Genomic DNA, 26,285 nt, shown 5'->3' with positions numbered 1-26,285 from the left:
ATCACCTTATTTTACATACGGGATCCGAAAGTGCCACGCCTATGGGCGATTATTCATAGATTAAGCAGCCCTGTTGTTCAAACACAACCATTTCATGCTCTCGCAATAGCCAAGGATGCTTCAAAATTAGCGACAACTGATGAATTTCGCAAAGATCTAACCATAACAAGCATATTTATGACTAGTTCTGAGTTTCAGTTTTCAGTAGAAATGACAAAACAATATGTTCTTGTGTGTTTTCAGTCACAGCATGCATAATTAGAATACGAATTCTTTATGATTGAGCTATAACGTGAGCTTGCGTCTTGTAAGACAAAGCCTGCTGCAGGTTCAGATTTCATTACATACCGTATCCTGCAAAACAGGGGACCTAATGGTCGATTGGCATTTTGAACTTTGCTCAATGAATTGTGGAAAAAGGAGTCTGTCCAGAACTCTTCGGAAACGGCACGTGTGATACCTATATTGAAGCCTGGCAAAACACTTAGCTCTTTGTCTTGAATTTTTCGTCCTTTGAGTCTCACGAGCCGTTTAGGTTGCAATAGTGGTGTGAGCAAACAGAAGCACTTCCCGACCACATGACAGGATTTCGAAGGCGGTGATGCACCATGCATGCAATTTTGGATATCGTTACTTATGTGCAACACGAACGAGCTAGGGGAAATGTCACAATAGCGGGTTTTTTTAAGGCATCAAACGAGCCTTTGACACAGTCAGCCATGCTCATATATTGTGTGGCCTGTTACAACGGGGAGTCACTGGAAAGGTGCTACGGTACATATCCAACTTCTTGAATGGCGGATCAATACTTATTCAATTAAGGGAAGCAAAAAAGTTCCTCTCATAATATTATTCAAGGAGTTCCACAAGGCAGTGCCTTCAGTTCATTTCTCTTTAATTACGTGATGGTGGATTTACCGCGAAGATTTCTAACTACACTACACTACTCTATATATCCGTATGATGTTTTGTTTGGGTCTCTGGTTCAAGTACCAGCATTGTTCAATCAACTTTGCTGGAAGGCCTAAATATTGTGGACAAAAACTTAAAGGAAAGAGGAATGGAACTGTCTTACAGTAAGACGGCTGTGTTGCCTTTCACCAGAGGGTATCTAAAGGACTTTCAGCTGTGCCTTGAGGGTCAACCACTAGACACAGTGAAACAGCACAGATTTTGGGGGGCTTTATTGACAGGTAGTTTACTTGGAGCTCTCACAATAAAGCCCTCGAAGCACAAATAAACTCAATAATAAATGTTATTCGCTACGTAGCAGGCACGAGGTGGGGAGGGCCAGTTTCTTCCTTACTAAAAGTACATAATGCACTTATAAAGCAAAACATAGCACATTCTTCCGCTGTTCTGCATCGAATCTCCCGTTAATCTTAAGAGAGACTCAAATGATTAATAGATAGGGGCCTTAGATTGTGTTTAGGCATTCCTCCAGTAACCTCAAGTTCCTTAGTAATTGCAGAGGCACGTCATCTCCCATTTCCTGTTGTGAGGATGGTTGGAACCTGTGGACACTGCGTAGCTTTCGTGTTTCAGTGCAGCACAAAAGGCACCCACTAGCAGGTGCACTTATTGAGAGAGACAGGGCAAATATCAATTCAATGACCTAGGTGCACAAGAACCTACCACCGCATCACGAATTTAGGTGGGGCTGCAGGTCCGAGCTGAGCAACGCAGACTCCCTGCGCGCGCGGAGGCTGTCGCTGTTTGAGGCTACATCCCCGTTATCCTGTATTAAAGCCGTACATTCCTATAGGATATGCTCCAGGGTGGCTCTAGAGTCACAACGTGACCAGTTGCTCAAAAAAAAAGAAAGTCGCAGTTTTCCCCGTGAGACGAAGCACCTATTGTGATAGCAGATTAGTGAATCGCTGTGCGAAATAAGTACGGTAGGTTTAGCGGCCGTATAAACTTGTAAACATTTGCTTACTAACTAAATTAACAATGACAGAATTTGTAAACGTGACTGAACGAGGGCGCAAGAAGAAACAGACACACAAAGACAGCGCTATCTTTGTGTGTCTGCTTGTTTCTACGACCTTGTTTTGTCACGCTTACACATTCTATAAGATTCAGCCCAACTATAGCCCGCCAACGTGTTTCAACTTAATTGACAAGTATGGTGCCACGCGTGCACAAGTAAACATGAACACATCTCACTCGATGAGCGCGAAAACTCGCTGTCAGAATGCTGGAGTCAGGAATCGCGGCAGCAGCAAGCGAATTGACCCTCGTGCATCTTTTGCTTCAACATGAACGAAACGTCCAAAGCACAGCGCAAGCGAAGCTACCGTCCCTGCATGCACTCAGTAAACATCGCAGATCGCTTTGAAGATGAGGCCCGCGCTGACTCGCACTTTGGCCACGTCGCAGATCGCTTCCAAGACACGAGCGCCGGCAACGCGTTCCTACGGCGTCCGCCAATCGCGTGCCCAACGCCGTAGTAGACGCCGCGCTTGTCTCGACTCTGTACGGAGCAGTGGGTGATGATGATGATGATGATGATGGTGGTGATAGTCATTGAAAGGAGGGCATCGAGTCACCCTAGCAGCCGTCGGAGAAAAACGCCCCTCCTCCCTCGTTTGACCCCTGGTGCGCGACAGGAGAGGGCACGCTTCTGGCCTGCGTTCCTCGCTCAAGTACGCGAGATGGAGGCGCGTTCGCCGGCTCACCCTCGGGTGCTTTCACTCGCACATACAACATACGGCGCGCAACGACGATTTTATCGCCCTTGGACTTTATACGGAACCTCACGGCGACGCCGACTGCAGAAATACATCTCATCAAAAGAGAGTCTCAGTTTCGCCCCAAATGCGAAGTACCGATTGCGATAGCAAATTATTGTATAGCTGTGCTAAGTAAAGATAGTAGCTTTAGCACCCGTATAAACTTGTAAACATTCGCTTATAACTAAACAATCAATGATAGAATATGCAAGCGTGACTGAACGAGGACGTAGGAAAAAACAGACACACAAAGGCAGCGCTATCATTGTCTGCCTACTTCTTTCTACGTTAGTGTCCAGTCACGCTTACACATTCTATCATAGACTCAAACCAACTAGACCCCCAACGTGTTTTAACTAAATTGACAAGCACTGTCTCACGCGCGCACAGGTAAGCAAGAACGCATTTCGCTCGATGAGGGCAGAAACTCGCTGTCAAGATGCTGGAGTGAGGAATCGCGGAAGCAGCAAGCGAACTGAACTTCATGCAACTCTCGCTGTAAAGCGAACGAAACGTCGAAATCACAGGGCTTACGAAGTTACCGGCGCTACGCGCTCTCTGGAAACATCGCAGATCGCTTTGAAGATGATGTCTGCGCGGACGCGCATGTTGGCTACGTCGTAGATTGCTTTCAAGACGCAAGAGCACCTGGAACGCGTACCTACGGCGAGGCTACAATGGCATGGCTACTGTTGTCTCCACTCTGTATAAAGCGGCGGGGGAGGAGGACATCGAGGTACCCTAGCGGCCGCCGGAGAAGAACGACCCTGCTCCCTCGCCTGACCCCCTGCCTCGTGGGCGACAGGAGAGGGCACACTTCCGGCCCGCGTTCCTCGCTTGCGTAGCGAGATAGAACCGCGTTTGCCCGCTCACCCTTGTGCGATTTCGCTCGCACATACAGCATACGGCGCGTGACGATGACTTTATCGCCCTTGGACTTTATACGGAACCTCACGGCGACGCCGATGGTGACGGTGACGCCCACCTCAGAAATGCACATGCAGTGTCCACGTAGTTTCTATCGAAATAAAATTGAACTTTCGGTTGAAGGCATTACTTGCAAACGAGATACGTTTATGCCAGCGCCCAAAAAAGCTAGCGTTATGCTAGATGTACTTTCGGTACCCTGGATATATTTAAGCGTGTAGAGATGGTTCTTGCCAAACGAATTCCTCTACAGCTGCCTTCGTCATTCCAGAATGGAACCAAATGCAGACGTTTAAGCGACCTCACACGACGTAATCAACAGCAGCAGAGCTCTTTTCAATATTGTCTTTGCTACGCTAAACAAATTCAATGCAAAAAGTAGTACAATGGGCCATCTTTTGTGATTCGCAGGCAGCTTTGTCTTCACTTCATGGGGACATCAACCATTCGCGAAACATGGCATGAGTTTACGAGACATTAAGGAACTAACGAAACCAAGTGAAGAAAATCGCACAACAATGTTTCACTAGATACCTGGCCTCTGCAATATCCCTGGAAATGTTGCAGCAGACAAGGTAGCTGGAGAAGCACATGTTAATAAAGCTACACATGGTCTGCCTATAACGCAAGGCGAATTGCGGCTCATACTAAAGCAGATCTCAACTCGTGGTTGCAAAGCGACATGGTTTGATCAGAGCTCGAAATATTCATATTAATTTCTCATTGACCCATCACTTCAACTTAAAACCCCGTCCACATTTGATAGATACAGCCACCTTTGGAACACTCATTTACCGTCAACGCCTTGATACCATGTACGCAACGTACTTTCTACATACAATTTTAAAAGCTGATAGTCCGGAAAGGAGTTGTGGCCACGCGGATAACGACGGACAGCATCTTCTGGTAGAATGTACGCGACATGACAAGCAAAGGTAATGCTTAGCACGTGATTTAGTGGCATTAGATTGCAGGCCATTCAGCCTCAGAAATGTCTTAGGTCCTTGGCCAACATACTCATGGCAAAGGCGAGCGTTACTGGCCCTTCAAAGATTTCTAGCTCTCCATGCCGCTATGACGTACGTCACCGAAGAGCCAACAGAGAAAGGGGTCGTATTAACGCGATAGCGTTAAGGAGCTCGTGTCGCAGAAAAGCCGGTGTCGTCGGCGGCGGTGTCGGCGTTTGCGGCGTTGACCGTGAGCGATAAATCACGGCAGGCGCTTCATAAATAAAAAGCAACTTCCAAGATTGGCCCGGTGGGAATCGAACCAGGGTCTCCGGAGTGTGAGACGGAGACGCTACCACTCAGCCACGAGTTCGATGCTTCCAAGCGGTGCAAACGCGCCTCTAGTGAATGCGGTGTTGCCTTCGAAACGAGCCGTGTAAAGTTATACTGCGGTGTATATCGGTAATTATGAACATGTAACGTACAGAAGTCACAATTACACGAGTTGCGAAGTGCGTTACCGCTGCATTTCTTCTGCGCTTTCCGCACACGCAGAGCCATATTGCGGCAAACACAGAAGACCCCCTCCTCTCAATGTACGGCGCTGCCCCGACAGGAGGCGCGCCGCGCGCGCATTGGGACCGCTGCCAGGCGCGTCGCGGGACTCCCTCTCCCCTGACGACGCTTCGCCGTGCTCCCGGTTTAGATTACTATCTATCTCTCTGCCCGTGCCGATCACGACGTTTGGCTGGCGTAGATCGTTTCCCCTCCGAGACACCGAGTTCTTTGGTTCGTTCCGTTCGCTCAGGCGCCCGTTTCGTTGCCGCGCCGAACGCTGCGTTGCTCGACGCTCACCGCGTGATAGGTGGGCGCTAAGTCCGATGCGGGGCGCATCGTAAGTGATCGCTGTGCCGTAGCGCATTGTCTTATACCCCTTGGCGGGTTTACGGGAACGCTGTCGCGTCCCACTCTTGAAGGCGAAGCTTAAGCGTCCTCCAATTTTTTGTGATTCTAAGGAAGCTCCTAGCAGTATCAAGTCTGCATTACATCACAGAACTTACGAGTAGATGATATCTGACATAAGCGAAGTGCACCACCATGCTCTGAAAAGAGGGCACAACATTATATTTCAATGGATTCCTGGTCACTGTGGCATCGACGGCAACAACCTAGCTGACAAGGCTGCCCGGTCTGCCCACGAAGGTACCCAGACGCGTCCAACCCCTTTGGCGAGGTCGGACGCTGCCAGGGAACTTCGCCTACTTGCACGCAAAAAGTCACAAGATCTCTGGATTTTAAGTGCCTTCAATTGCCGATTACATAAACTGGAACCCACGCTACGGCTACAACTGCCATCTAGCCTTTCCCCCGGTGAAACAACCTTGCTGTGCCAGTTGTGGCTGGGTGTGGCATTCACGAACGCATACCCCTATCGTGCGAGAATGGCCCAGAGCCCGGTGTGCGACTCCTGTGGGTGCGAAACAATTATCGAGCACCTCTTGTGTGCCTGCCCTCGCTACGGTGTACAACGCCTCTCTCTGCGGGCAACTTTACACTGACTGGACTCAAGACCATTCACCGAGTCAAAGATACTTGGACCATGGCCACACCCATCACTCGCACGAAAAGCGATTCCTGCACTAGTGCAATACTTGAAGTGCACCTGCTTAAGAGACCGTTTATAGTGTCCCTGTGTATAGTTTCCCTCCCACACACACTCAGTGCTTACTCTCTCCCTTTTTTTCTCTTTCGATTACCCTTTCCCCACCCCCAGTGTAGGGTAGCAAACCGGGTGCTCTTCTGCTTGACCTCGCCGCCTTTCCTGTCCTTGCTTTCTCTCTGTCTCTCTCTCTCTAGAAGGGAGCAATATTCTTGGAAACTATTGTGTAGAATGTTAAAATGTGATAAGCGCATTCTATGGATCTTTTTTTTGCCTGACTTCCTAATAAAGTTGCTTCGCTCGCTCGCCTGACTTTGGCCAATTTAATGCCTGGTTTTATCTACCTTCATATTATTGTAATCCGTGCTTTCTTATGTTCCCTGATTTTAGTCCAGTTATGGGACCAGACTTAGTTTTTACCTTAGTGCACTTATGTAACTGGACTTTCTGTCGCTGTGTTTCTCAGCTGACTTTCAGTTTTAGTATGACATTAGTGCACTTATGTGATTGGAATTTCTGTTATTATGATTCCTAAATACCAATTAATAAAAAAGGACAGTTTCATTAAAACGTGTAAATTTTGGGGGGTTATCTAACGAAATATTCTCCCTAGATTTACACCTTCATTTTGCATTTCAGCATGCTGATGCCACAAACATTATAGCTTTCAGAACTTGATGGGAAATATGACTGCAGTACCCAATATTTTCTCGCAAGTCATTCGTTCTTGGTCAAGAGCCAATTTTCTGCACTTATTTCTTTTCTCTCTTCAGAGCTATGTGGATGGTATACCTCTCTCAAGTGTTCACGGGGGCAGGCATGGCCGCTCAATTTGTTTGCGGTTATTGTCACGCACTACAACACGCTGTGTAAGTTTCATCACGATGAAGGTATTCAAGCATGTTTAGGACACTGACGATACTTGCCGTCAGTTTTTGTGGTAATGAGCGACACCATGAATGAATGATGTCATCAACGTGTTTTAATCTGCAAATATCTCAAGAAACATCCAGTGTTAGGCGGTTAATAAGTAAGCGACCTGCTACTGCTAGTCTTTTGCAACAGGAAATTGTAACAAAATTATGGAAATGTCACTGTAGAAGTTTTTGCTTTTATGTCTGTATACCATGTAGGGAGGTGGTGGGGCACTGCACAGAAAGTGACCACCTACTCCCGTCAGCAAAAGTTTACGGACCGCGGGTTTACGACTCACGCTGCTGGTAGACTAAACGATCAACGGGCAGCCGCCTGTGCCACTTCCTCTGCTCCGTCATATCTGCGCGGCTGTTTCACTGAGTGGTTGAGACCAAGCTGGCTCGCAGTCCGTCGTGCATTGCATTTCTTCGGTTACCTCAGGGCCTACTGCCCACTCTTACACGTTTTGAGATTCTGTCAGAATGGCTTGCTTGTTACTGCGGCGCTATGTTGTCGGAAGAACTTCCAACATTTGCTAACGACGTGATGCTGCAACTTTCGTAAAGTGCCGATAAACTGTTTCAATGCTTCTGCACGACAAAGGGCACCGAATGGAAAACCATGCTTGAATAACTGGCAGCTGATATTGAAAGCGCTTCCAATAACATAAGACCGCAGTGAGAATCAAAGCGTTCTGCGTCAGAAAGTAGTAGAGTATACAGTAGACCGCATGATAACCGAAAAACGGAGACTCGCGACGGACGCGCGAGCCAGCTCGGCCGCAGTCATTCAGTGAAAGAGCAGCGCAAATGTGACTGAGCAGATGAAGCTGCACATGCGGCTGCCCACGTTGAACGTTTTATCGAGGAACACCGTACCTCGTTAAGGAAGGCGACGTAACCCGACGGAACATACGTGGGACGCGCATGCGCACTGCCGCTAGAGCGTTAGTCTCGACAGCAATTACCGCGCCGCAAGATGGCGCCTATGTCTGAATGCAAACTTCTTACCTCATATGCTCAAATGCTTTGCCACTGTTGTCCAGCGATTTTTTTTCAGCGAAGGTAGAGCTTGACAATTTGTATATTGTAAGCCACGTTTTGTTGTACATTAGTGCACCATTCTACCAAATCGGAGAACCCCGGTTAACTTACACAAAGCATAAGAAGAGACGGCTGTATACTCCATCGGCGCCCGCATCAACTGCTGCGTGCCGCGAGCCAATAGCGCGCATGTGGTTGCTCGGTGTAATGATATCTTTGACTGCACCAACATTTAACATGACAATGGCTTATTTCATTTTCAGAGAAAGCGTATACTTGTGCCATGTGTGCCAAGAGGCTGCTGAGAACATAAAAAATATATAGCAGAATAAACAACTCGTTCCATTATCTCAGTTAACACCGTAGCACGCTTATCAGCGCGTTTAGCGAAACTCGGTCTCGGCTTTTTTCAGTCAGCACTCCAGTGTGCACCGACCTAGACACCAGAAAGCGTCGACTTCTCACCGGCAAGTGAATTGGAAACCATGCCACGCTTCCTGGCGTGGGGAGACGCGCGCAGAAGCATATTTTATTTTGACTACTGACGACGTCCTTGTCGCCTTCCGACACTCAATCGCTTATTATGACTTCCTCTGTCATCACGGGAATCACAGTACAAAATATGGAATAATGCTTAGTGTCCCTAAAGCTTAAAATTTTTATTGCTCATCTGTGTGTGCGTGTGACAATAAAACCAACAATTTACAGGGTACGAGGATATCCAAACGATATAGAAACAACATCTTTCGTCTCCACCGTCGTAATTACAAGTCTTGTGCTTGGGTGAGTCCATTTTTTGTTACGTTCGTTATGTGTCTCAGCCTCCCCCCTCTTTCTCTCTCGGCCTATATACATCCTAAAATATGAGTGCCTTTACATGAGAGCATTATTCATGTTTGTTGTGGTGCCTACCTAGCGGAAGTATGCTTAGACAGTTGACAAGCAAGTGCATCGCCCAGGCGAAATGCTCTGGTGGAAAAGGATTCGAATGTTTTCTGCCTTGTTAAACCCACCGTTTCAGAGTATGACACGTAAAGCTTGCAGTGCCTTCGGTTGTTCCCATCCCGAAGCCCGCAAGGCCATCGATGTCCTTCATTATCAAATTTCGCAACAGGCTAAACTTTGATTCAACGTTCCTCTAGCGATGTAACATTGACACTTATATGTCAGCTCATATCTAAATAAAATTTCAGCACTCAATATGTCTTACTTATTGCAGAGCTACAATAACTCCTCCAATTGCTGGATACCTTGTGGAAAGGTTTGGATATAGGAATGGGTCGATGTTCCTTTTCGCAATTCTTGTACTTTGGGTGAGTACGTTCCCTCTTCAAATCACACGTATGGAAAAAAGATACGTACGGTACATTGCGTTGCTGGCTTACACATTTTAACTTTTAGAGCAATAAATTATCGGCTATAAGCAAAAGGAGCTCGCCGACACAAAAATTATTAATAACAATTACGTTGCGTGCGGCAGTGCAAAACGGCTAGACATAAAAGTGAGAACCTATATCCGCATGTGGTTTTGACTAGCTTTATATAGACAGACGTTCCCATAAGACAATTGAAGTAAGAATCAATATAAATTGCTGAAAAGAGGCTTAACATTGCGAAATTTGCTTTTTCACATCCTTCCCAGCAACCTTTCACATTACGGTGTGATTATTATTTGCTACGTAAAAGAGTGGCTAGCACACGCCTGCAGACAAAGCTCCAATGTGCAACCTTCACAATTTTTGATCTTTTGTGCAAGAGTACTGATATTCTGCAACTTATTCCACGTTTTGAGTTTGAATCCAAGGCTTAAACCACAAAAATTAGATTCCATTGATCCCATTTACCATGCACACCTTAAACTCTTGCTGATGATGCCCGCAGCTAAGAGATGAGCTCGTCTGCGTTACGTGTATTTCGCCGCATGAAGATGTACAGTCAGTACAATTCTCAGCGATTGAAACGCGATACTCAAACAGCATGTCGGCCACCGATTTTTGCGCCACCGGTGATTGCTGAGGAGGTCGAATGCAGTTAAGGTGCTTCAAAAAGATTCTCCCTTTTATGTGACACAAAATTGCGTCATCTCAGTGTCATCAGCGCCCACCCGTGGCACAAGAAAGTACGGGCCGCCATGCTGTCTGAGTATCGCGTTTCAATCGCTAAGCACAGCACTCCGACGCAATAGTCGCTCTCGCACGCTCCACAACGTATGCTTCCCTCGAAGTCCTGATCGACGGAATTCTGGCAATATTTATCCACTTCTGCAGTCCTTTGGCCGCTTCGACTGCTGTCTCTTTTGTGTAAACCGTAACTGGTCAGTGTGTCACTTAATCGGGGATTAGATTTGTCGTTATAAACGAAGACCGAAATGTGGGACGATGCGTTAATATTACGTTCTAACACAACGACTGGAGACCTTGGTCATCCTGGATGATTGCGGCATTATTCTTTATTTAAGTAGAAGCTCTCCCCTCGCTTGCATTCGCTGATTTTTCTTGTTGCTAGGAGAAAAAAAACAAGTAGTGTTTACATTATGCATTTTCGGTGTCGGCACCATGCAAGGTCCTAAAATCAGGCGTGTTTAGAAATGAAGTTTCTGGCAATCTCTGCCATTTGCCTACCTCCCTTCGTTCTCTCTCTGGTAACACGTATGTTATTTCTTCCCTCTTTTTTTCTTTTTCTGTCCTTCAGACCCCAGTTACATTCATTCAGTGGATGGCATCGTCCTGCAGCAGGCAACGCAAGCAGCAGTGGGACGTTACGACTGATTCGCGTACATGCTGACCACCCACCTCTATTCTATATTGCCTCCAAAGCGGGAGACGGACCTCGCCTCCCCCCACCCCAAACACAAAACATCTTCTAACCATTATGCCACAATCGCAAGTGCACACTGCTCTCGTGCCAACACTAATTAGCACTTTAGGTGGCCACTAAGTGTTGATTATTATGATGGTTATGATAATGATGAAGTATGACGATGGTGATAATGATGATGGTGATAGATAGATAGATAGATAGATAGATAGATAGATAGATAGATAGATAGATAGATAGATAGATAGATAGATAGATAGATAGATAGATAGATAGATAGATAGATAGATAGATAGATAGATAGATAGATAGATAGATAGATAGATAGATAGATAGATAGATAGATAGATAGATAGATAGATAGATAGATAGATAGATAGATAGATAGATAGACGCAACAATGAAGTAAAAGTAAGTGCAAGTGAACGAAAAAAAATCCCTTGGCGCAGGAGGGATGCTAACCCGAATCGACGGCGTTATGTGCGCAGTGCTTTACGAATTCAGCTACCGCGGCGGCCATCCTCCTGTCCACTTTGTGAATGAAGAAAAACACGATGTCATAAGAGTCGGCGTCTGGACAAAGAGGAGCAAAAAAGCAGAGAACCGAACGCAATGTAATCGCCAGTGGCATGCAGTACTTGCAACGTCGGCGCTCGTCTAACAGTCAGATACCTATTGTGGGATCGTCCCGATCTCGCGATAGTAAGATAGAAATAGAAGAGATGCGGCGTTAATTCACTGGACTACGCCACCCTCTCAGGTCGGCGACTGGCGAAATATAAATTCTCTATGAGAGTCTGCGAGCGAGGCCGGTTTGATTGGCAGATCATCAATGTGCTGTTCCTTCTATATTTCTTTATTTATATTACAATTCTCACCAATGGCCATCGCCCTGCTTAAGCCACTGAGCCATTTTTGTCATTAAAGTTCATTTGCATCCCTCTTGGGTATTTGAGCACGTGTGCTAAAACTGGGCAAATCTACGGGTGTTAGCCAGCACCGCTCACAGCCAATGCGGCGGATCCGAGACATCCTTTCAACCACAGCAGGTACCACACAGTACGTGAGCTTCGGAGGCGACCATAAAGCCTCGCATGCTACCTCATGGAATCAAAACTGCCAAATTAGGAGCCCTTTCTATGTAGCGATCTCGAATAATAAGGGGATTCTGGGGGAAATCATATAAGGAATCATATAGAGGAAATCATTTGTTATGCTTCTTTGGGCTAACGACGGAGCCAGCACGAGCTTTTTGTTACGGTTGGTTGCTTTGTATTGGCAAACTGATACTGACCCTTTGCACTAATAACTCCACAGAAAATGTTTGCAGAAAGTTTGCGGTCTTATTACTGGTCGATTGGTGATGACTGGGATACCATCCGAAGCGCGTTGCACTTAATAGATAAAGGAATGTGCGCTGTGCCACCAATGTCTCTGGGAGAGCACTCCAGTAGAAATCCTACCGAAACGTTCAGTTGCATACCTGGAGGAGCTTACGTATTTTGCGACATCTGAATGTGCCCGGGCGCACATTCAGCTAGGGAGGACAGCCTGACAAGGCTTGGAAGGATAGGGCTGACATAATAGTTCTAATTTAAATTCTCGACAAATCGCATCACGCTTCAGTGCGTTTCAAAAATGATGTAAAGGCAGTGCACGCAGCAGTGTCTCAAAACAGTTCTCAGAGCATTATGGGCTAGTACAGCCATATGAATGTGCAAACGACATTGAAACACCGTATCTAGAGCACAGCAGCTTCTGCAAGATATTGTCACGTGGTAGTGACGGTGAAGAAAGAAGCAATAACACAGTAGCAATACTGTGAACGAGAAAACTAACTTTTATTGGGCGAACCTGTGCCCACAAAAACAGGCTACACTTATAGCACAACGATAGCGGCGAACACGGTCGGCGATCGTCGAAAATCTGATCAGCGGGTCAAGCGCGTCGGCTTTTATAGATCAGTCGTCGAATGTTCCAGATTACCTGATGGGACCCGCGTGTCTTCCACAAAGTTCTACACCATTCATGTCACGCGATGAAATCTGATAACACAAGGTTCGGCGACAACAGACACGCGGATAGAAGCATCGATAACTTTCCAGAAACTTCGGATACATGCAAGCGCGTCCCGCGCTGCGCGATAAGATTTGTTAGGCGGTGAAACCTGGTCGCCCGATAAATATAAATACACGTGTCAATACCCCCCTCTTAAAAAGCATCGTCCCGATGCTGCAAAGAGAGCGAAACACAAAGGGACACCTATTAAACATAAGTAACAAAACAACGAAAAGAAATAAAGTCCAAAGGTCAGTTACGCGAAGTCCCAAAGTTCGTCAACGCTGGTGGTACGGCTTGAGCCGCACAACGTGGACAATTTCAGGTCGTGAGCGGCGCCGCTGTGACAGCGAAATGCCGTCTGGCACGACCTCGTAGTCCAGTGCACCAATACGTCGGATGATCTTGTACGGTCCAAAATAGCGACGCAAAAGCTTCTCGCTCAGTCCTCGTCGGCGTATAGGGGTCCATACCCAAACACGGTCGCCGGGCTGGTACTCGACGAAGCGTCGTCGGAGATTGTAGTGTCGGCTATCGGTCCTCTGCTGGTTCTTGATTCGCAGGCGGGCGAGCTGTCGGGCTTCTTCGGCGCGCTGGAGATAGGTAGCGACGTCAAGATTCTCTTCGTCCGTTACGTGCGGCAGCATGGCGTCGAGCGTCGTCGTCGGGTTCCTGCCGTAAACCAACTTGAACGGCGTGATCTGTGTTGTTTCTTGCACCGCCGTGTTATAAGCGAATGTTACGTACGGCAGGACGGCATCCCAGGTCTTGTGTTCGACGTCGACGTACATCGCTAGCATGTCGGCGAGGGTCTTATTCAGCCGCTCCGTAAGACCATTCGTCTGCGGGTGGTAAGCCGTTGTCCTCCTGTGCCTTGTCTGACTGTATTTCAGAATGGCTTGGGTGAGCTCCGCTGTAAAGGCCGTTCCTCGGTCGGTGATGAGGACTTCTGGGGCGCCATGTCGCAGCAGGATGTTTTCGATAAAGAATTTCGCCACTTCGGCTGCGCTACCTTTCGGCAGTGCTTTTGTTTCAGCGAAGCGGGTGAGGTAGTCCGTAGCCACGACGATCCACTTATTTCCGGTTATTGACGTCGGAAAGGGTCCCAGCAAGTCCATCCCGATCTGCTGGAATGGTCGGCAAGGAGGCTCGATTGGCTGTAGTAATCCGGCTGGCCTTGTCGGCGGTGTCTTGCGTCGCTGACAGTCTCGGCATGTTCTGACATAACGGGCGACGTCGGCGGTCAGGCGCGGCCAATAATACTTTTCTTGTATCCTTGATAGTGTCCGGGAAAATCCGAGGTGTCCAGCGGTCGGATCGTCATGTAGGGCATGCAATACTTCTGGACGAAGTCCTGACGGGACAACAAGAAGGTAATTGGCGCGGACTGGCGAGAAGTTCTTCTTCACGAGTAGACTGTCTTGAAGCGTGAAGGAAGATAATCCGCGCTTAAATGCCCTGGGGACAACGTCGGTGTGCCCTTCCAAATAATCGACGAGGCCTTTAAGTTCCGGGTCCGCTCGTTGTTGTTCGGCGAAGTCTTCCGCGCTTATTATTCCAAGGAAGGCGTCGTCATCCTCGTCATCTTGCGGCGGCGGGTCAATGGGGGCGCGGGATAGGCAATCGGCATCTGAGTGTTTTCGTCCGGACTTGTATGTTACGGTGATGTCGTATTCTTGTAGTCTGAGGCTCCACCGTGCCAGCCGTCCTGAGGGATCCTTTAAATTCGCTAGCCAACACAAGGCGTGATGGTCGCTGACGACTTTGAATGGCCTGCCATATAGGTAAGGGCGAAATTTCGCTGTAGCCCAAACGATGGCGAGGCATTCCTTTTCGGTTGTAGAATAATTGCCTTCCGCTTTTGACAACGACCGGCTAGCGTAAGCTATCACGTGTTCATGTCCATCTTTTCTCTGGACCAGGACGGCGCCGAGGCCTAGGCTACTGGCGTCAGTGTGGATTTCGGTATCGGCGTGTTCGTCGAAGTGCGCAAGTACGGGCGGCGACTGCATGCGTCGTTTGAGTTCTTGAAATGCCTCGGCCTGCGGCGTTTCCCACTTGAACTCGACGTCGCATTTAGTTAGCTGCGTCAGCGGCTCAGCGATGCGTGAAAAGTCCTTGACAAAGCGCCTATAGTAGGCACACATGCCAAGGAATCTGCGCACTGCCTTCTTGTCGATTGGCTGCGGGAACTTTGCGATGGCAGCTGTCTTCTGCGGGTCGGGGCGTACTCCAGATTTGCTGATGACATGGCCTAGGAATAGAAGCTCATCGTAAGCGAAATGACACTTTTCCGGCTTCAGGGTGAGCCCTGATGACTTGATGGCCTCTAATACTGTCGCAAGCCGCTTAAGGTGATCGTCGAAATTTCCGGCGAAGACGACGACGTCATCCAAGTAAACAAGACAGGTCTGCCACTTCAATCCTGCTAAAACCGTGTCCATCACGCGCTGGAACGTTGCAGGCGCCGAGCACAGTCCAAACGGCATAACCTTGAATTCATAGAGGCCGTCTGGCGTGATGAAGGCGGTCTTTTCGCGATCCCTTTCGTCGACTTCTATTTGCCAGTAGCCAGACTTGAGGTCCATCGATGAGAAGTATTTAGCGTTGCAGAGCCGATCTAATGCGTCGTCTATCCGTGGGAGGGGGTATACGTCTTTCTTCGTGATTTTGTTCAGTCGACGATAATCGACGCAGAAACGTAGGGTTCCGTCCTTTTTCTTCACTAAAACAACTGGAGACGCCCACGGGCTTTTCGACGGCTGGATGATGTCGTCGCGCAGCATTTCGTCGACTTGTTGTCTTATAGCTTCGCGTTCTCGCGTCGAAACTCGGTAAGGGCTCTGGCGTAGTGGTCGAGCGCTCTCTTCGGTGATTATGCGATGCTTTGCGACTGGTGTTTGTCGAATCCTTGATGACGTCGAAAAGCAGTCTTTGTATCGTCGAAGCAGACTTCTGAGCTGTTGCTGCTTAATCACGGGGAGACTTGGATTTATGTTGACGTCTGGCTCGGGAACTACAGTCGTCGGGGTAGATGCGACAGAATCCGAGAGGACGAAGGCATCGCTGGTTTCCTGTATTTCCTCGATGAATGCGATCGTCGTGCCCTTGTTGATGTGCTTGAACTCCTGGCTGAAGTTTGTCAGCAACACTCTCGTGTTTCCTCCGTGCAGTCGAGCGATCCCTCTTGCGACGCAAATTTCACGGTCGAGTAGTAGACGTTGGTCGCCTTCGATGACGCCTTCTACGTCAGCGGGTGTTTCGGTGCCGACCGAAATAACGATGCTGGAGCGAGGCGGGATGCTCACTTGATCTTCGAGCACACTCAAGGCGTGGTGGCTACAAGGGCGCTCCGATGGTATCGCTTGATCTTCCGACAGCGTTATTGACTGCGACTTCAGGTCGATGATAGCGCCGTGTTGGTTCAGGAAGTCCATGCCGAGAATGACGTCTCGTGAACACTGTTGCAGGATAACGAAGGTGGCAGGGTAAGTCCGGTCATGAATGGTAATTCTTGCCGTGCAGATTCCAGTCGGCGTAATGAGGTGCCCTCCAGCGGTCCGAATTTGGGGGCCCTCCCATGCAGTCTTAACCTTCTTCAACTGGGCGGCGATGCGTCCACTCATTACAGAGTAATCGGCCCCTGTGTCGACTAAGGCAGTGACTGCGTGGCCGTCGAGAAGCACGTCAAGGTCGGTGGTTCTTTGTCTGGCGTTGCAGTTTGGTCGTGGCGTCGGATCACGGCTGCGTCGTGTTGAACTGAAGCTGGAACGTCGCTTCGTCAAGTCGTCTTTCGTCGGTGTAGTCTTGGCTTCCTGACTTCGTCGGGACGGCGGCGTGTCGTCATTAGGTCGTCGAGACGGTTTCTTCGTCGTCTTCGTCGGCGGCGGAGGATCTTCGTCAATTCGACGAACAGCAACCGCACCTCCATCGGTTGCTGCTTTTAGTTTTCCGGATATGGGCTCGCAGAGCGGCCCCGGGCTGGGCCGGTGTATGGTCGGTGCTGCGGCGACAGGTAGCGGCCTGGTGACGGCGAACGGGACGGTCGTCGAGGGCTCCACTGAGTAGCGGCGAGGTAATCGGCGATGTCACGAGGGCGTTCACCTTCCCTCGGGCGCTGTGCGTTCACGGCGAAGCCTCGCAATCCCAGGTCGCGGTATGGGCATCGGCGGTACACGTGCCCGGCTTCGCCGCAGTGGTAGCAGAGCGGGCGGTGGTCGGGGGCGCGCCAAATGTCCGTCTTCCTCGCGTAGGTGCGCTGGGCGACGGGTGGGCGTGCTGGCGGCGGCGGCGGTGGACGACGGAATTGCGGCGTTACAGGGACCTGGCGTTGTCGCGGAGGGGGAGCTTGACGGCGTGCGATGGCGGCGTAAGTCATCGCTTCTGGCTGGGGCTGCGGTAATTGTGGTTGCACCTCAGGAACTCCTAGCGATCGGTGCACCTCTTCTTTCACGACGTCGGCGATCGAGGCCACTTGAGGCTGCGACGATGGCAAGACCTTGCGCAGTTCTTCGCGCACGATGGCCCTGATGGTCTCGCATAAATCGTCCGTGGCCAGTGATTGAATTCCGGAGTAGCTTGTTGGCTTGGTGCGTCGGTCAAATTGCCGGTTCCGCAATTCCAGTGTCTTCTCGATGCTCGTCGCCTCACGAAGAAACTCGTCGACGGTCTTCGGTGGACTTCTTACCATACCGGCGAAAAGTTCCTCCTTTACGCCACGCATCAGTAGACGTACTTTCTTCTCCTCGGACATTTCTGGGTCAGCGTGGCGGAACAGACGGCTCATTTCCTCAGTGAAAATCGCGATCGTCTCATTCGGCAGCTGCGCTCTTGTCTCCAGTAGAGCTTGGGCTCGCTCTTTTCGCACGACGCTTTGAAATGTTTTCAGGAAGCCGCTTCGGAAGAGGTCCCACGTCGTCAAGGTGGCTTCTCGATTCTCGAACCACGTCTTGGCGGCGTCCTCCAATGCGAAATAGACATGTCGTAGCTTGTCGTCGCTTGCCCAGTTGTTAAACGTAGCGACCCTCTCATACGTTTCCAGCCAGGTTTCCGGGTCCTCAAATGTGAAACCGCGGAACGTCGGTGGTTCCCTGGGCTGCTGCAGGACGATGGGGGACGCTGGGGCTGCCATTGCGGTTGCCTTGGCCACAATCTTCTCGGTCTTCTCAGGTAGAAGTCCGTGTTCCGGGGGCAGTTGTTGAAGACGGCGGCTTGCTCGGTGGTCCGGGATTACGTTGGTGTTCTGTTCGCGGTCTGGGCTGGGATCACGGCTTGTCGGGGGCGTCCTGTACATGGACGAAAAGCACCTCCACCAGATGTCACGTGGTAGTGACGGTGAAGAAAGAAGCAATAACACAGTAGCAATACTGTGAACGAGAAAACTAACTTTTATTGGGCGAACCTGTGCCCACAAAAACAGGCTACACTTATAGCACAACGATAGCGGCGAACACGGTCGGCGATCGTCGAAAATCTGATCAGCGGGTCAAGCGCGTCGGCTTTTATAGATCAGTCGTCGAATGTTCCAGATTACCTGATGGGACCCGCGTGTCTTCCACAAAGTTCTACACCATTCATGTCACGCGATGAAATCTGATAACACAAGGTTCGGCGACAACAGACACGCGGATAGAAGCATCGATAACTTTCCAGAAACTTCGGATACATGCAAGCGCGTCCCGCGCTGCGCGATAAGATTTGTTAGGCGGTGAAACCTGGTCGCCCGATAAATATAAATACACGTGTCAATATCATGGTAAATAAACTCCGCGATCCGCTGCTCGTCAACAATGGTGACAGTAAGGCCTAGTTCGGTACTTGTTGTACTGGCATGCGGCAATAAGCATATATTTTAGCCTCGACCGACTAAATAAGCGTATTATGAAATAAACGTATGCGTGTTCACAAACAAAAAAAATTACGTCGCCTGTCTGAAATGTTGTTGGCTAGACCTCTCAGCTCAATAACCTAGTGCTTTGCCTAATACATATTTCACCATCTTCTGAATGGGACACCATTGCGCTGAAACCAGTAACATTCATTTTCACCAGTTCAAGCGACAATGTATTGCGTAGCTTCAGTGTAGGTGTCAATGGTGGGGCCACATTCTTTAGCTGCATAAAACCTTTTGCCTTCCAAGTGAGCCTCAAAATTGTGCATTTATTGCTTTGTATTTGTTTGTTTGTCTGCCTTTCTTTTATACGTATCAGTGAAGTCGCACCATATTTCATACTGGTTATTCCCTTAATGGTTATTGGCCTTAAGCGCGAATCACTAAGAACAAACACAGAATTAGCTTGACTCTAGACCTCTGCTCCAATTTCGACATACCGCTCTACTGCCTACGGGCGCATTGGATGTCCTAAGTCTTCAATAAAAATGGCCGCTGTGACCATTTCCAATGGTTTGATGAGTGTACTCCCGGCACCAGCTATGCCAGCAACAGTGCAACCACTTGTCACTATGAATAGGGCGTGCTTCAGCTCATAAATGTCCAAATGATATACGCCCTCTAAAACTTCTGCTTTAAATACCGTGTTCTTGTTCAACTGAACAGTTATACAGTACACGAACAACGTAACCGCACTCGGGAAACCATGGTGGCCTCGACATGTACGAGGAGTCCGGCACGTTGGCGTTCCCTGTTACAGTTCATCGTGCCTCCTTGTCCCATCTGCTTGAAGGCGACCACAAGCTCCGCGCCTCGTCATGGCTGGAATCACCATGCGAGCGACCGTAGCGCTCACCACCTCAACCTCACAAATCGAGTAACTTTGCTTCTACTCAGCCAAAATCACCACCTCCGCCACACTGAACCGCACGAGCAACATGTTGCACTAAACTAGGTGGTCTGTGCCGACGACTACACACGCCTACGAGTTCGCGTGAGCTTACATAGACCTGCGCCAGAAACATACGGAAGAGGAGCATGGCTCATTCTCATGCGGTAGCATTGCTGTATACCCTTGCAACGAAACCACACGTCTCTGTACTGGCAATAGCTAAATCCAGTCTTCTGCGTTGCTCTCACGTCAACTATTAACATGCAATGTAATAAACTATTTTAGATAATGTGACTACAGTGCGCCCTATGTTTGAACCAGTAACGCTCAGCCATGCAGAGATGAACAAATACAATACTCTGTTATAATTAAAAATAACGTACAGCGCAAAGGACAAGGACAGCGATAGACGACATACACAGCGCTGACTTCCAACAAGATTTTATTGCGTCGCCACATCGTGTGTATATATACCAGAAGAGGCATGCGCAGAAAATGTACGACAGTCACAGGGGGTGTCCTAACAGCAAGTCATTGAACTAAGAACATGGTCACCTGAAAAAATAAAAATTAAGCATTACGATTACTATCTGTTTAGAAACGCGACTTCACCAGGGGTCAGCGCGATTTAGGACGCACTAACGCACACACTTCCAAGTTTTCTGATGAAATCAGCTTCCACAGTTTCCCTGGTGAGCTGTGAGCAGTGTCTCGCTAAAACTTGCGTATCTTCAAAGAATGGCACGCAGCCGCAGTCCCGGCAATGAATGCCCAAGTGGCCTTGTACAGTGCTGCGGACGTTGTTACAATGCTCCCTTAGTCGATCATTTAAGCACCTGCCCGTCTGTCCTACATATTTACTGCCGCAAGACAGGGGAATTTGGTAGACTACATTAGTTGTGCACGTCACAAACCATTTTCTGTGCCCGACAGAACAACAACTCTCATGCGATTTAGGCGCGTTTACACGCTTACAGAGCTTTGCCAATTTTTCCGGGGCTGAGAAAACGACTGTGATCCCTGCACGCTGCCCAATTTTCTTCAGCCTATGGGAGACATCATGCACATATGGCAGCACTGCAAAACTGCGTCCTTCAGCCCGCTGGTTCCCTGATTGAGCGGGATCATCACGTTTTGTGCGCCTCAGAAGCTTCAACGCTGTGCTGTTTGCTTCGTTCTGTTCTTTTGCATGTTAGCCAGCACGACGTTAGATACCGACCCAGCTAACTTTAGCCGGAGTTTAAAAATATGTGAATGCCACGTAGGTTGACAGAACCGAGGTAATATTGTTTGCCGTCGCTTGGAGGTACTCAAGTTGTTTTTTTCATTCCACCTAATTAGATTTTTAGACTCAATTAATTAAGCAACTTCTAAAATATTATAACTAGATGGAAAGTGTCATGGAGAAAATTGTAGAGCAACATGCAAGACGGCCGCTACAGCTTTCTGTTGCTGAATATGTGCTACATAAAAGTTTTTCCGAGCCCGCGAATACACGCAAATTGCCTCGAGTGGCCAGTCCCCCGATGCAGTTTTGCGTGTTATCACCCTTGGATTGATACGGAACTTCACGGCGACGGCTGAAATGCGCTTGGAGTGTCTATATAATTGCACCCGCAATAAATGTTTTAGGTAATCTAATCAAACCGAGCGCTTCATGAAGGCTAGCAAATCGTCAGGTTTCGCATTGCACGTTGCGCGTAACCTCCCACAAGTTATGCAACCCAAAGGAAATCAGCCGCGAGCTTATCTCTAGCTCCCGATTCCGGCGAAGCTCGGTGTGTTTCGGACGGTCCAAGGGCCGGACAGGAAGGTTCTGCGTTGGCATTGCTCCGGGAACAAGGCACACCAGCCTGGCACAAATAACCATCGTAAATTCTAATACGTACAGTCCCGGGCCAACGCCGTACACAAAATTTTCTTCGCCGAAGTACTCACTACACACGCGATAATGAATGTTGGGCTGCTTCCCCATTCTCAGCTTTATCAACCATGTGTCCTGCTGCTGACCATGGTCGCAGACTCCAAGACCGCCTACGCAAGCTACCGCAAGGGGAACATCTCTGCCGCGGCACTAGCGATCCTCACCAAACGCAAATCACCGGGATGAGCCTTTGAGCTCCGTGTAGGTCCCGGCTCACTCGCAAGTGGAAGGCAACGCACAAGCCACCCCTATGCCCGAGAACTGTCAATCCGGGCCGAGGACGAGCCCTAGCTACCGCACCTCATGACAAATTACAAAGACATCACCCAAATGTTCAGAAGCGGCAAATGTAGGCTTCCCTGTCCACATCCGCAACTTAGCTGAAGGCAGCAAACGATCGTGCGACGTACGCAAGCGGGGTTGGTAGCGCATCCCGTGCTCTTGTACAAGATGTTCTCAACAGATCATGACACTTCATGCCCGTTTCACAGACGACCAGAAGGCACTCCAGCACACAGCCTTGCAGAGTGCACTAAGCTCAAGAACCCACCACCATCCCTACTCCTCCCCCCCCCCCACCAGCGAGCGATGGGAGACCTTGTTGTCCAGCCCCGACCTACCGACCCACTTCGCGCTGGCGGCTGGGCGCCAGGAACTGATGGACGCAAATGGGACCTCAGAAGAAGGTTCCACCCCGTCTGGTGTTTGCGCGCACCAACCTTTACTAAAGGCTCAATAAAACTTGGTTGTCTCCCCCCTGCTGCTGCTTGGTTTTGGAGTACGCATGAAAACTCGCACTGGGTTCCGTCGAATACGTTCGGCACAGCGGCACCGAGCAGTAAACCATGCTGAAACTATAAACCAAATTACTGCCTTCGGGATGAAAGGTAGCGAGCAGCACTGGCGTGGCTGGCGGCGAAAAAGCGAGTCACGTGATGTCGTTTGCTACGTCACATCGACACCAGCGCCGGTCTCTCATGTGGTGGCCCTCGAGGGCGTTGGTTTCTATACAGAGCGCGCGCACTAGCGACTCTGCGTTTTCATGAAAGTGATGAGAGAGCCAAATGTACGCAGGCTGATTTATTATGCTCATGCAGGCGCACAGAATTTGGAATGGGAATAATACTTCCATGGCAGTTTTCATTCGCGACGGATCATACAAAAATTTTATTGATTAGTAAAAAAGAATGCCAATTATGAAACTCCACGCTTTCAAGTTATTCGAAAACAAATGCAAATTATAACTCCTGGTGTCTGGGCTGGCACTGTGGCAAATTGGCGAAAATCCTCGGCGAAAATTGAAGCAGCCATGCGCCTATGCGAACAACTATGCGGAAAACAGCTGGGGTGATATCTTGGGTGATGACTTTCGCGAATATGTTTACGGCCATTTTGCCTATCTCGACACCAGACGCGTCCGCACTTATGCTTAAACCGTTTGTGGCGCTGATCCAAGTTCGCTGTCTTTACACAGTACCAATTGCACCATCGGCTTATATTTCGACGGGTACAGTGCCGTCTCACGAACACTCCAACATCCCTGAGAGTGATCGCCAGAGAATTCCGTCCTTGTAGGACGAAGCATACAGCCTGTGTTGTTTGAGCCCATGATGCGATTAGCGCTGGAGTTAATAGCTCTCAACGACAACTGTGGCATAATCCAACGTAGCAAGGACCACCGAGGCATTCCAGAAGTGAAATACCCAGCTTCTGTGTAAAGGGCGAACGACAACAAGTAGCGTCTAATATTTGGTCGCATCAACCTCGCCAACTGTCGCGGAGTGTTCGTCCTCTAGCACTCGAACCACCTCTAGTCATTGCGCCGCGATCTTCTAAGAAATGAAGTGGCGCATAACGCGGTAGTTCTCTATAAAGTGTTACGGAGAAAAAGACAATATGAAAAGTTGGCGTCATACAAATTGCGCCAGTGTGTCTTTCAGGAGGAGAGGAGACGTTTAGTCTGACAACGGGGTGGAGGCATAGACAAAGATGATAACTGTTTCCTTCCCCCTCTCAGCTGGCGAAATCAAGATATGACAGCGCGGTGTGCCATGAAGTTGTTGCTCTTGATTTCAATAAAACTTACGGTGCTTGGAAATCAGCAGTCACTCTATTTGCGTGGCCCAGGCAAGGGCCATGCCCGCTCGTCTAGTCAGCATTACGCACGCGCACTTCCCTCCGGCTTCTCCGCTCGCGCCATTATCTCGGCATGGCAGCTGCCGCCGTCGTTACAGGCTGCGCGGTCGCGTGTTGCGACAGCGGTTCCGGGTTCTTCGGTTTTTTTTATCTCGCCAGCCAAGAGGGAAACGGGGACAGTTAACATCTTTGCCAATACCTCTGCCCCGTTGTCAGACGAAACGCCGCCCGCAACAGCCGCGTCACATCAGGGAGGAGCTTTGCGCCGATTCTATCTTGCATGCGTAATCATGCAAATGACAATTAAAATTTGGAGTCACATATCTCGGAAAACAGACACGCTAGAAGAATTCTTCCTACTGATACTGTGTAGAAACACGACTGCCTCTAACTTTTCAATACAAACTTACCCACTTACTGCAGTCAACAAAAAGTTAATAATTCAGTTTTAGTTAATTGGGCTGCTGACAGCGATAATTATAATCTCACTTTGTGTCACTCTGACCACATAACTTATTTGCACAGGTGGTCTTCGCGTGCCTCACAGTGCCTAATTTTAAGAAAACCACAAAACTTAATTGTATAACCATAAACCATAAACCATAACTTAACCATAAACTGTATATATAATAAGTCAGCCAGAATGTTTGTAATGGCAAGATATAAGGTATGAAGCAAACTAATACCTAGTGGTACATGTCCAGTCGTCCTAGTGACCCATAATATTATACAGCTATCACCGGGATTGGCGCACAAAAACGGTTAAATAGGCTTCACTATCCCACATATCGGTCCATGAAACAGGGCGATAGGCTCGAAAATGCTTTGAATTAAATAGCCCTTGTGCTCACATATAGCTGCCCGTTACAGAACCCCAGGTGGTCAAAATATTCCCGAGTGTGGTGTGCCTCATAATCAGACCGTAGTTTGGCACCTAAAACTTCTAATTTAATTAACAGTGCACGCTGTCATGTTTTAGCCGAAAAAAGCGTGACCTAGGGCCCTCAGTTCAGCATGGGCGAAAATGTGGTGTAAATAAGAAAAACATTGAATGACAGCCTTCCTTGCTGGCTCCCATGGGGCACAGGTGCAGAAAATTGCACTTGAGGGTTCACTGACATGCACTAGTGTTTTACAATAACAGCATGCGATTCAGGAAATTTTGAAAGAGAAACACTTGCTAGCACCGCTACAGTCCCGCGGTTGTCATCCTGTTCGTTTATCATTATTGTTTCTTTTTTATTGGTTCTTAAGTTTTCTTTCCACAATTGGTTCCAGGTGCGCGTTCTGTCTTCTAAATATGTGTAAGTAGCATTCACGTGAAAAGCAGCCGTGCTCGTAAGCCCTCAACAGAAGTGACAACCGAAAACACACGCACGCGCACATATACACAATGCAGAAGCAAACAGAAAAAAATACGCTTAGGTGGTACGTACGTAAGCATGGTTTTTTATAGTTCTTTTTTTTTCATGCTACGAGCAACAATCTTCCCACTTCTTTCACAATTTCCACCCAGTCGACTGACTGATCAACCAGTGGTGACCCAAGTCCATTGTTCCTCAAAGAGGAAACAGAGTTCGCGTCGGCTTGACATTGTTGCTGAACAAACAAATAGAGCTTGAGGTTTCAGCCCGACATAATGGATCACATGTGAGACACCTGCCTACTATTCCACGTATAAGCAGGCCGCTGTTGGGAAGTCTGCATTATGGCGCAGCATTGCCTGTCAGCCCTTAGATGGCATCATTCGAAAGACCAGTTGTGGTGCCTTTTATGCTACTCAGACTACGTGTACATCAGTTCTAGTAGATTGAATGCAATCCTCATTAACATTACCTCAGAAGGAATTGAGCGAAATATTCATCGCCGACATGAAGAAATGCTCATGCGCAACTACGTGGACGTGGTTTTAATCGTTTTCTTGCCGTCAGCTATCGAGTAAATTGAGATTATTACCCGTGAGCTGCGTCTCCAATAACGCGAAATGAGATGAAAATCGTGGTGGCATAATTAACCCGGTAACCAATCGCGTGGTGTTAGGTTTTAATCCCTGCGTTCAGACACCAAAATGTAGAAGCGGTTGTCACTCGAGTACGATGAGGCGGTTACTTTGCCCACACATATAGCACTCTTGCTGCCTACATTTCTTTAACACCACTTAAGGAAAAAGTCACAGCTTTGCCCGAAATCTGAACTGTAGATTGCGATTGAAAATTAGAAGACTGCTGCACAAAGTAAGGATAGTAGTTTTATGGGCTGTATAAGCTTCCAAACATTCAATTACTAACTAAACAACCAAACATTGGGTGCTATAACGTAAAGCTATTCCGAACTTTTCTAT

The 26,285-nt window shown here is 48.5% G+C and overlaps 1 protein-coding gene and 1 long non-coding RNA gene across 7 annotated transcripts in view; one reads left to right on the top strand and one right to left on the bottom strand.

Annotated features, from left to right (window-relative positions):
- The window catches only part of LOC135916660 (MFS-type transporter SLC18B1-like), a 51,751-nt gene extending 40,562 nt beyond the window's left edge, over window positions 1-11,189 (top strand). The window contains exons 11-14 of the mRNA XM_065450102.2: window positions 7,043-7,138; window positions 8,936-9,010; window positions 9,447-9,540; window positions 10,919-11,189. Coding sequence (XP_065306174.2) covers window positions 7,043-7,138; window positions 8,936-9,010; window positions 9,447-9,540; window positions 10,919-11,011 — 358 coding nt within the window. The 3' untranslated portion in view covers window positions 11,012-11,189. The remainder of the gene's footprint in view (window positions 1-7,042; window positions 7,139-8,935; window positions 9,011-9,446; window positions 9,541-10,918) is intronic.
- The window catches only part of LOC135916647 (uncharacterized), a 465,480-nt gene that overhangs the window by 67,631 nt on the left and 371,564 nt on the right, over window positions 1-26,285 (bottom strand). The gene's annotated exons all lie outside the window — the stretch shown is intronic.

Source organism: Dermacentor albipictus, chromosome 5, assembly GCF_038994185.2.
Source record: "Dermacentor albipictus isolate Rhodes 1998 colony chromosome 5, USDA_Dalb.pri_finalv2, whole genome shotgun sequence".
NCBI lineage: Eukaryota > Metazoa > Arthropoda > Arachnida > Ixodida > Ixodidae > Dermacentor > Dermacentor albipictus.
The sequence above is the reverse complement of the archived record's forward strand: the minus strand, read 5'-3'. Positions and strand labels throughout refer to the sequence as shown.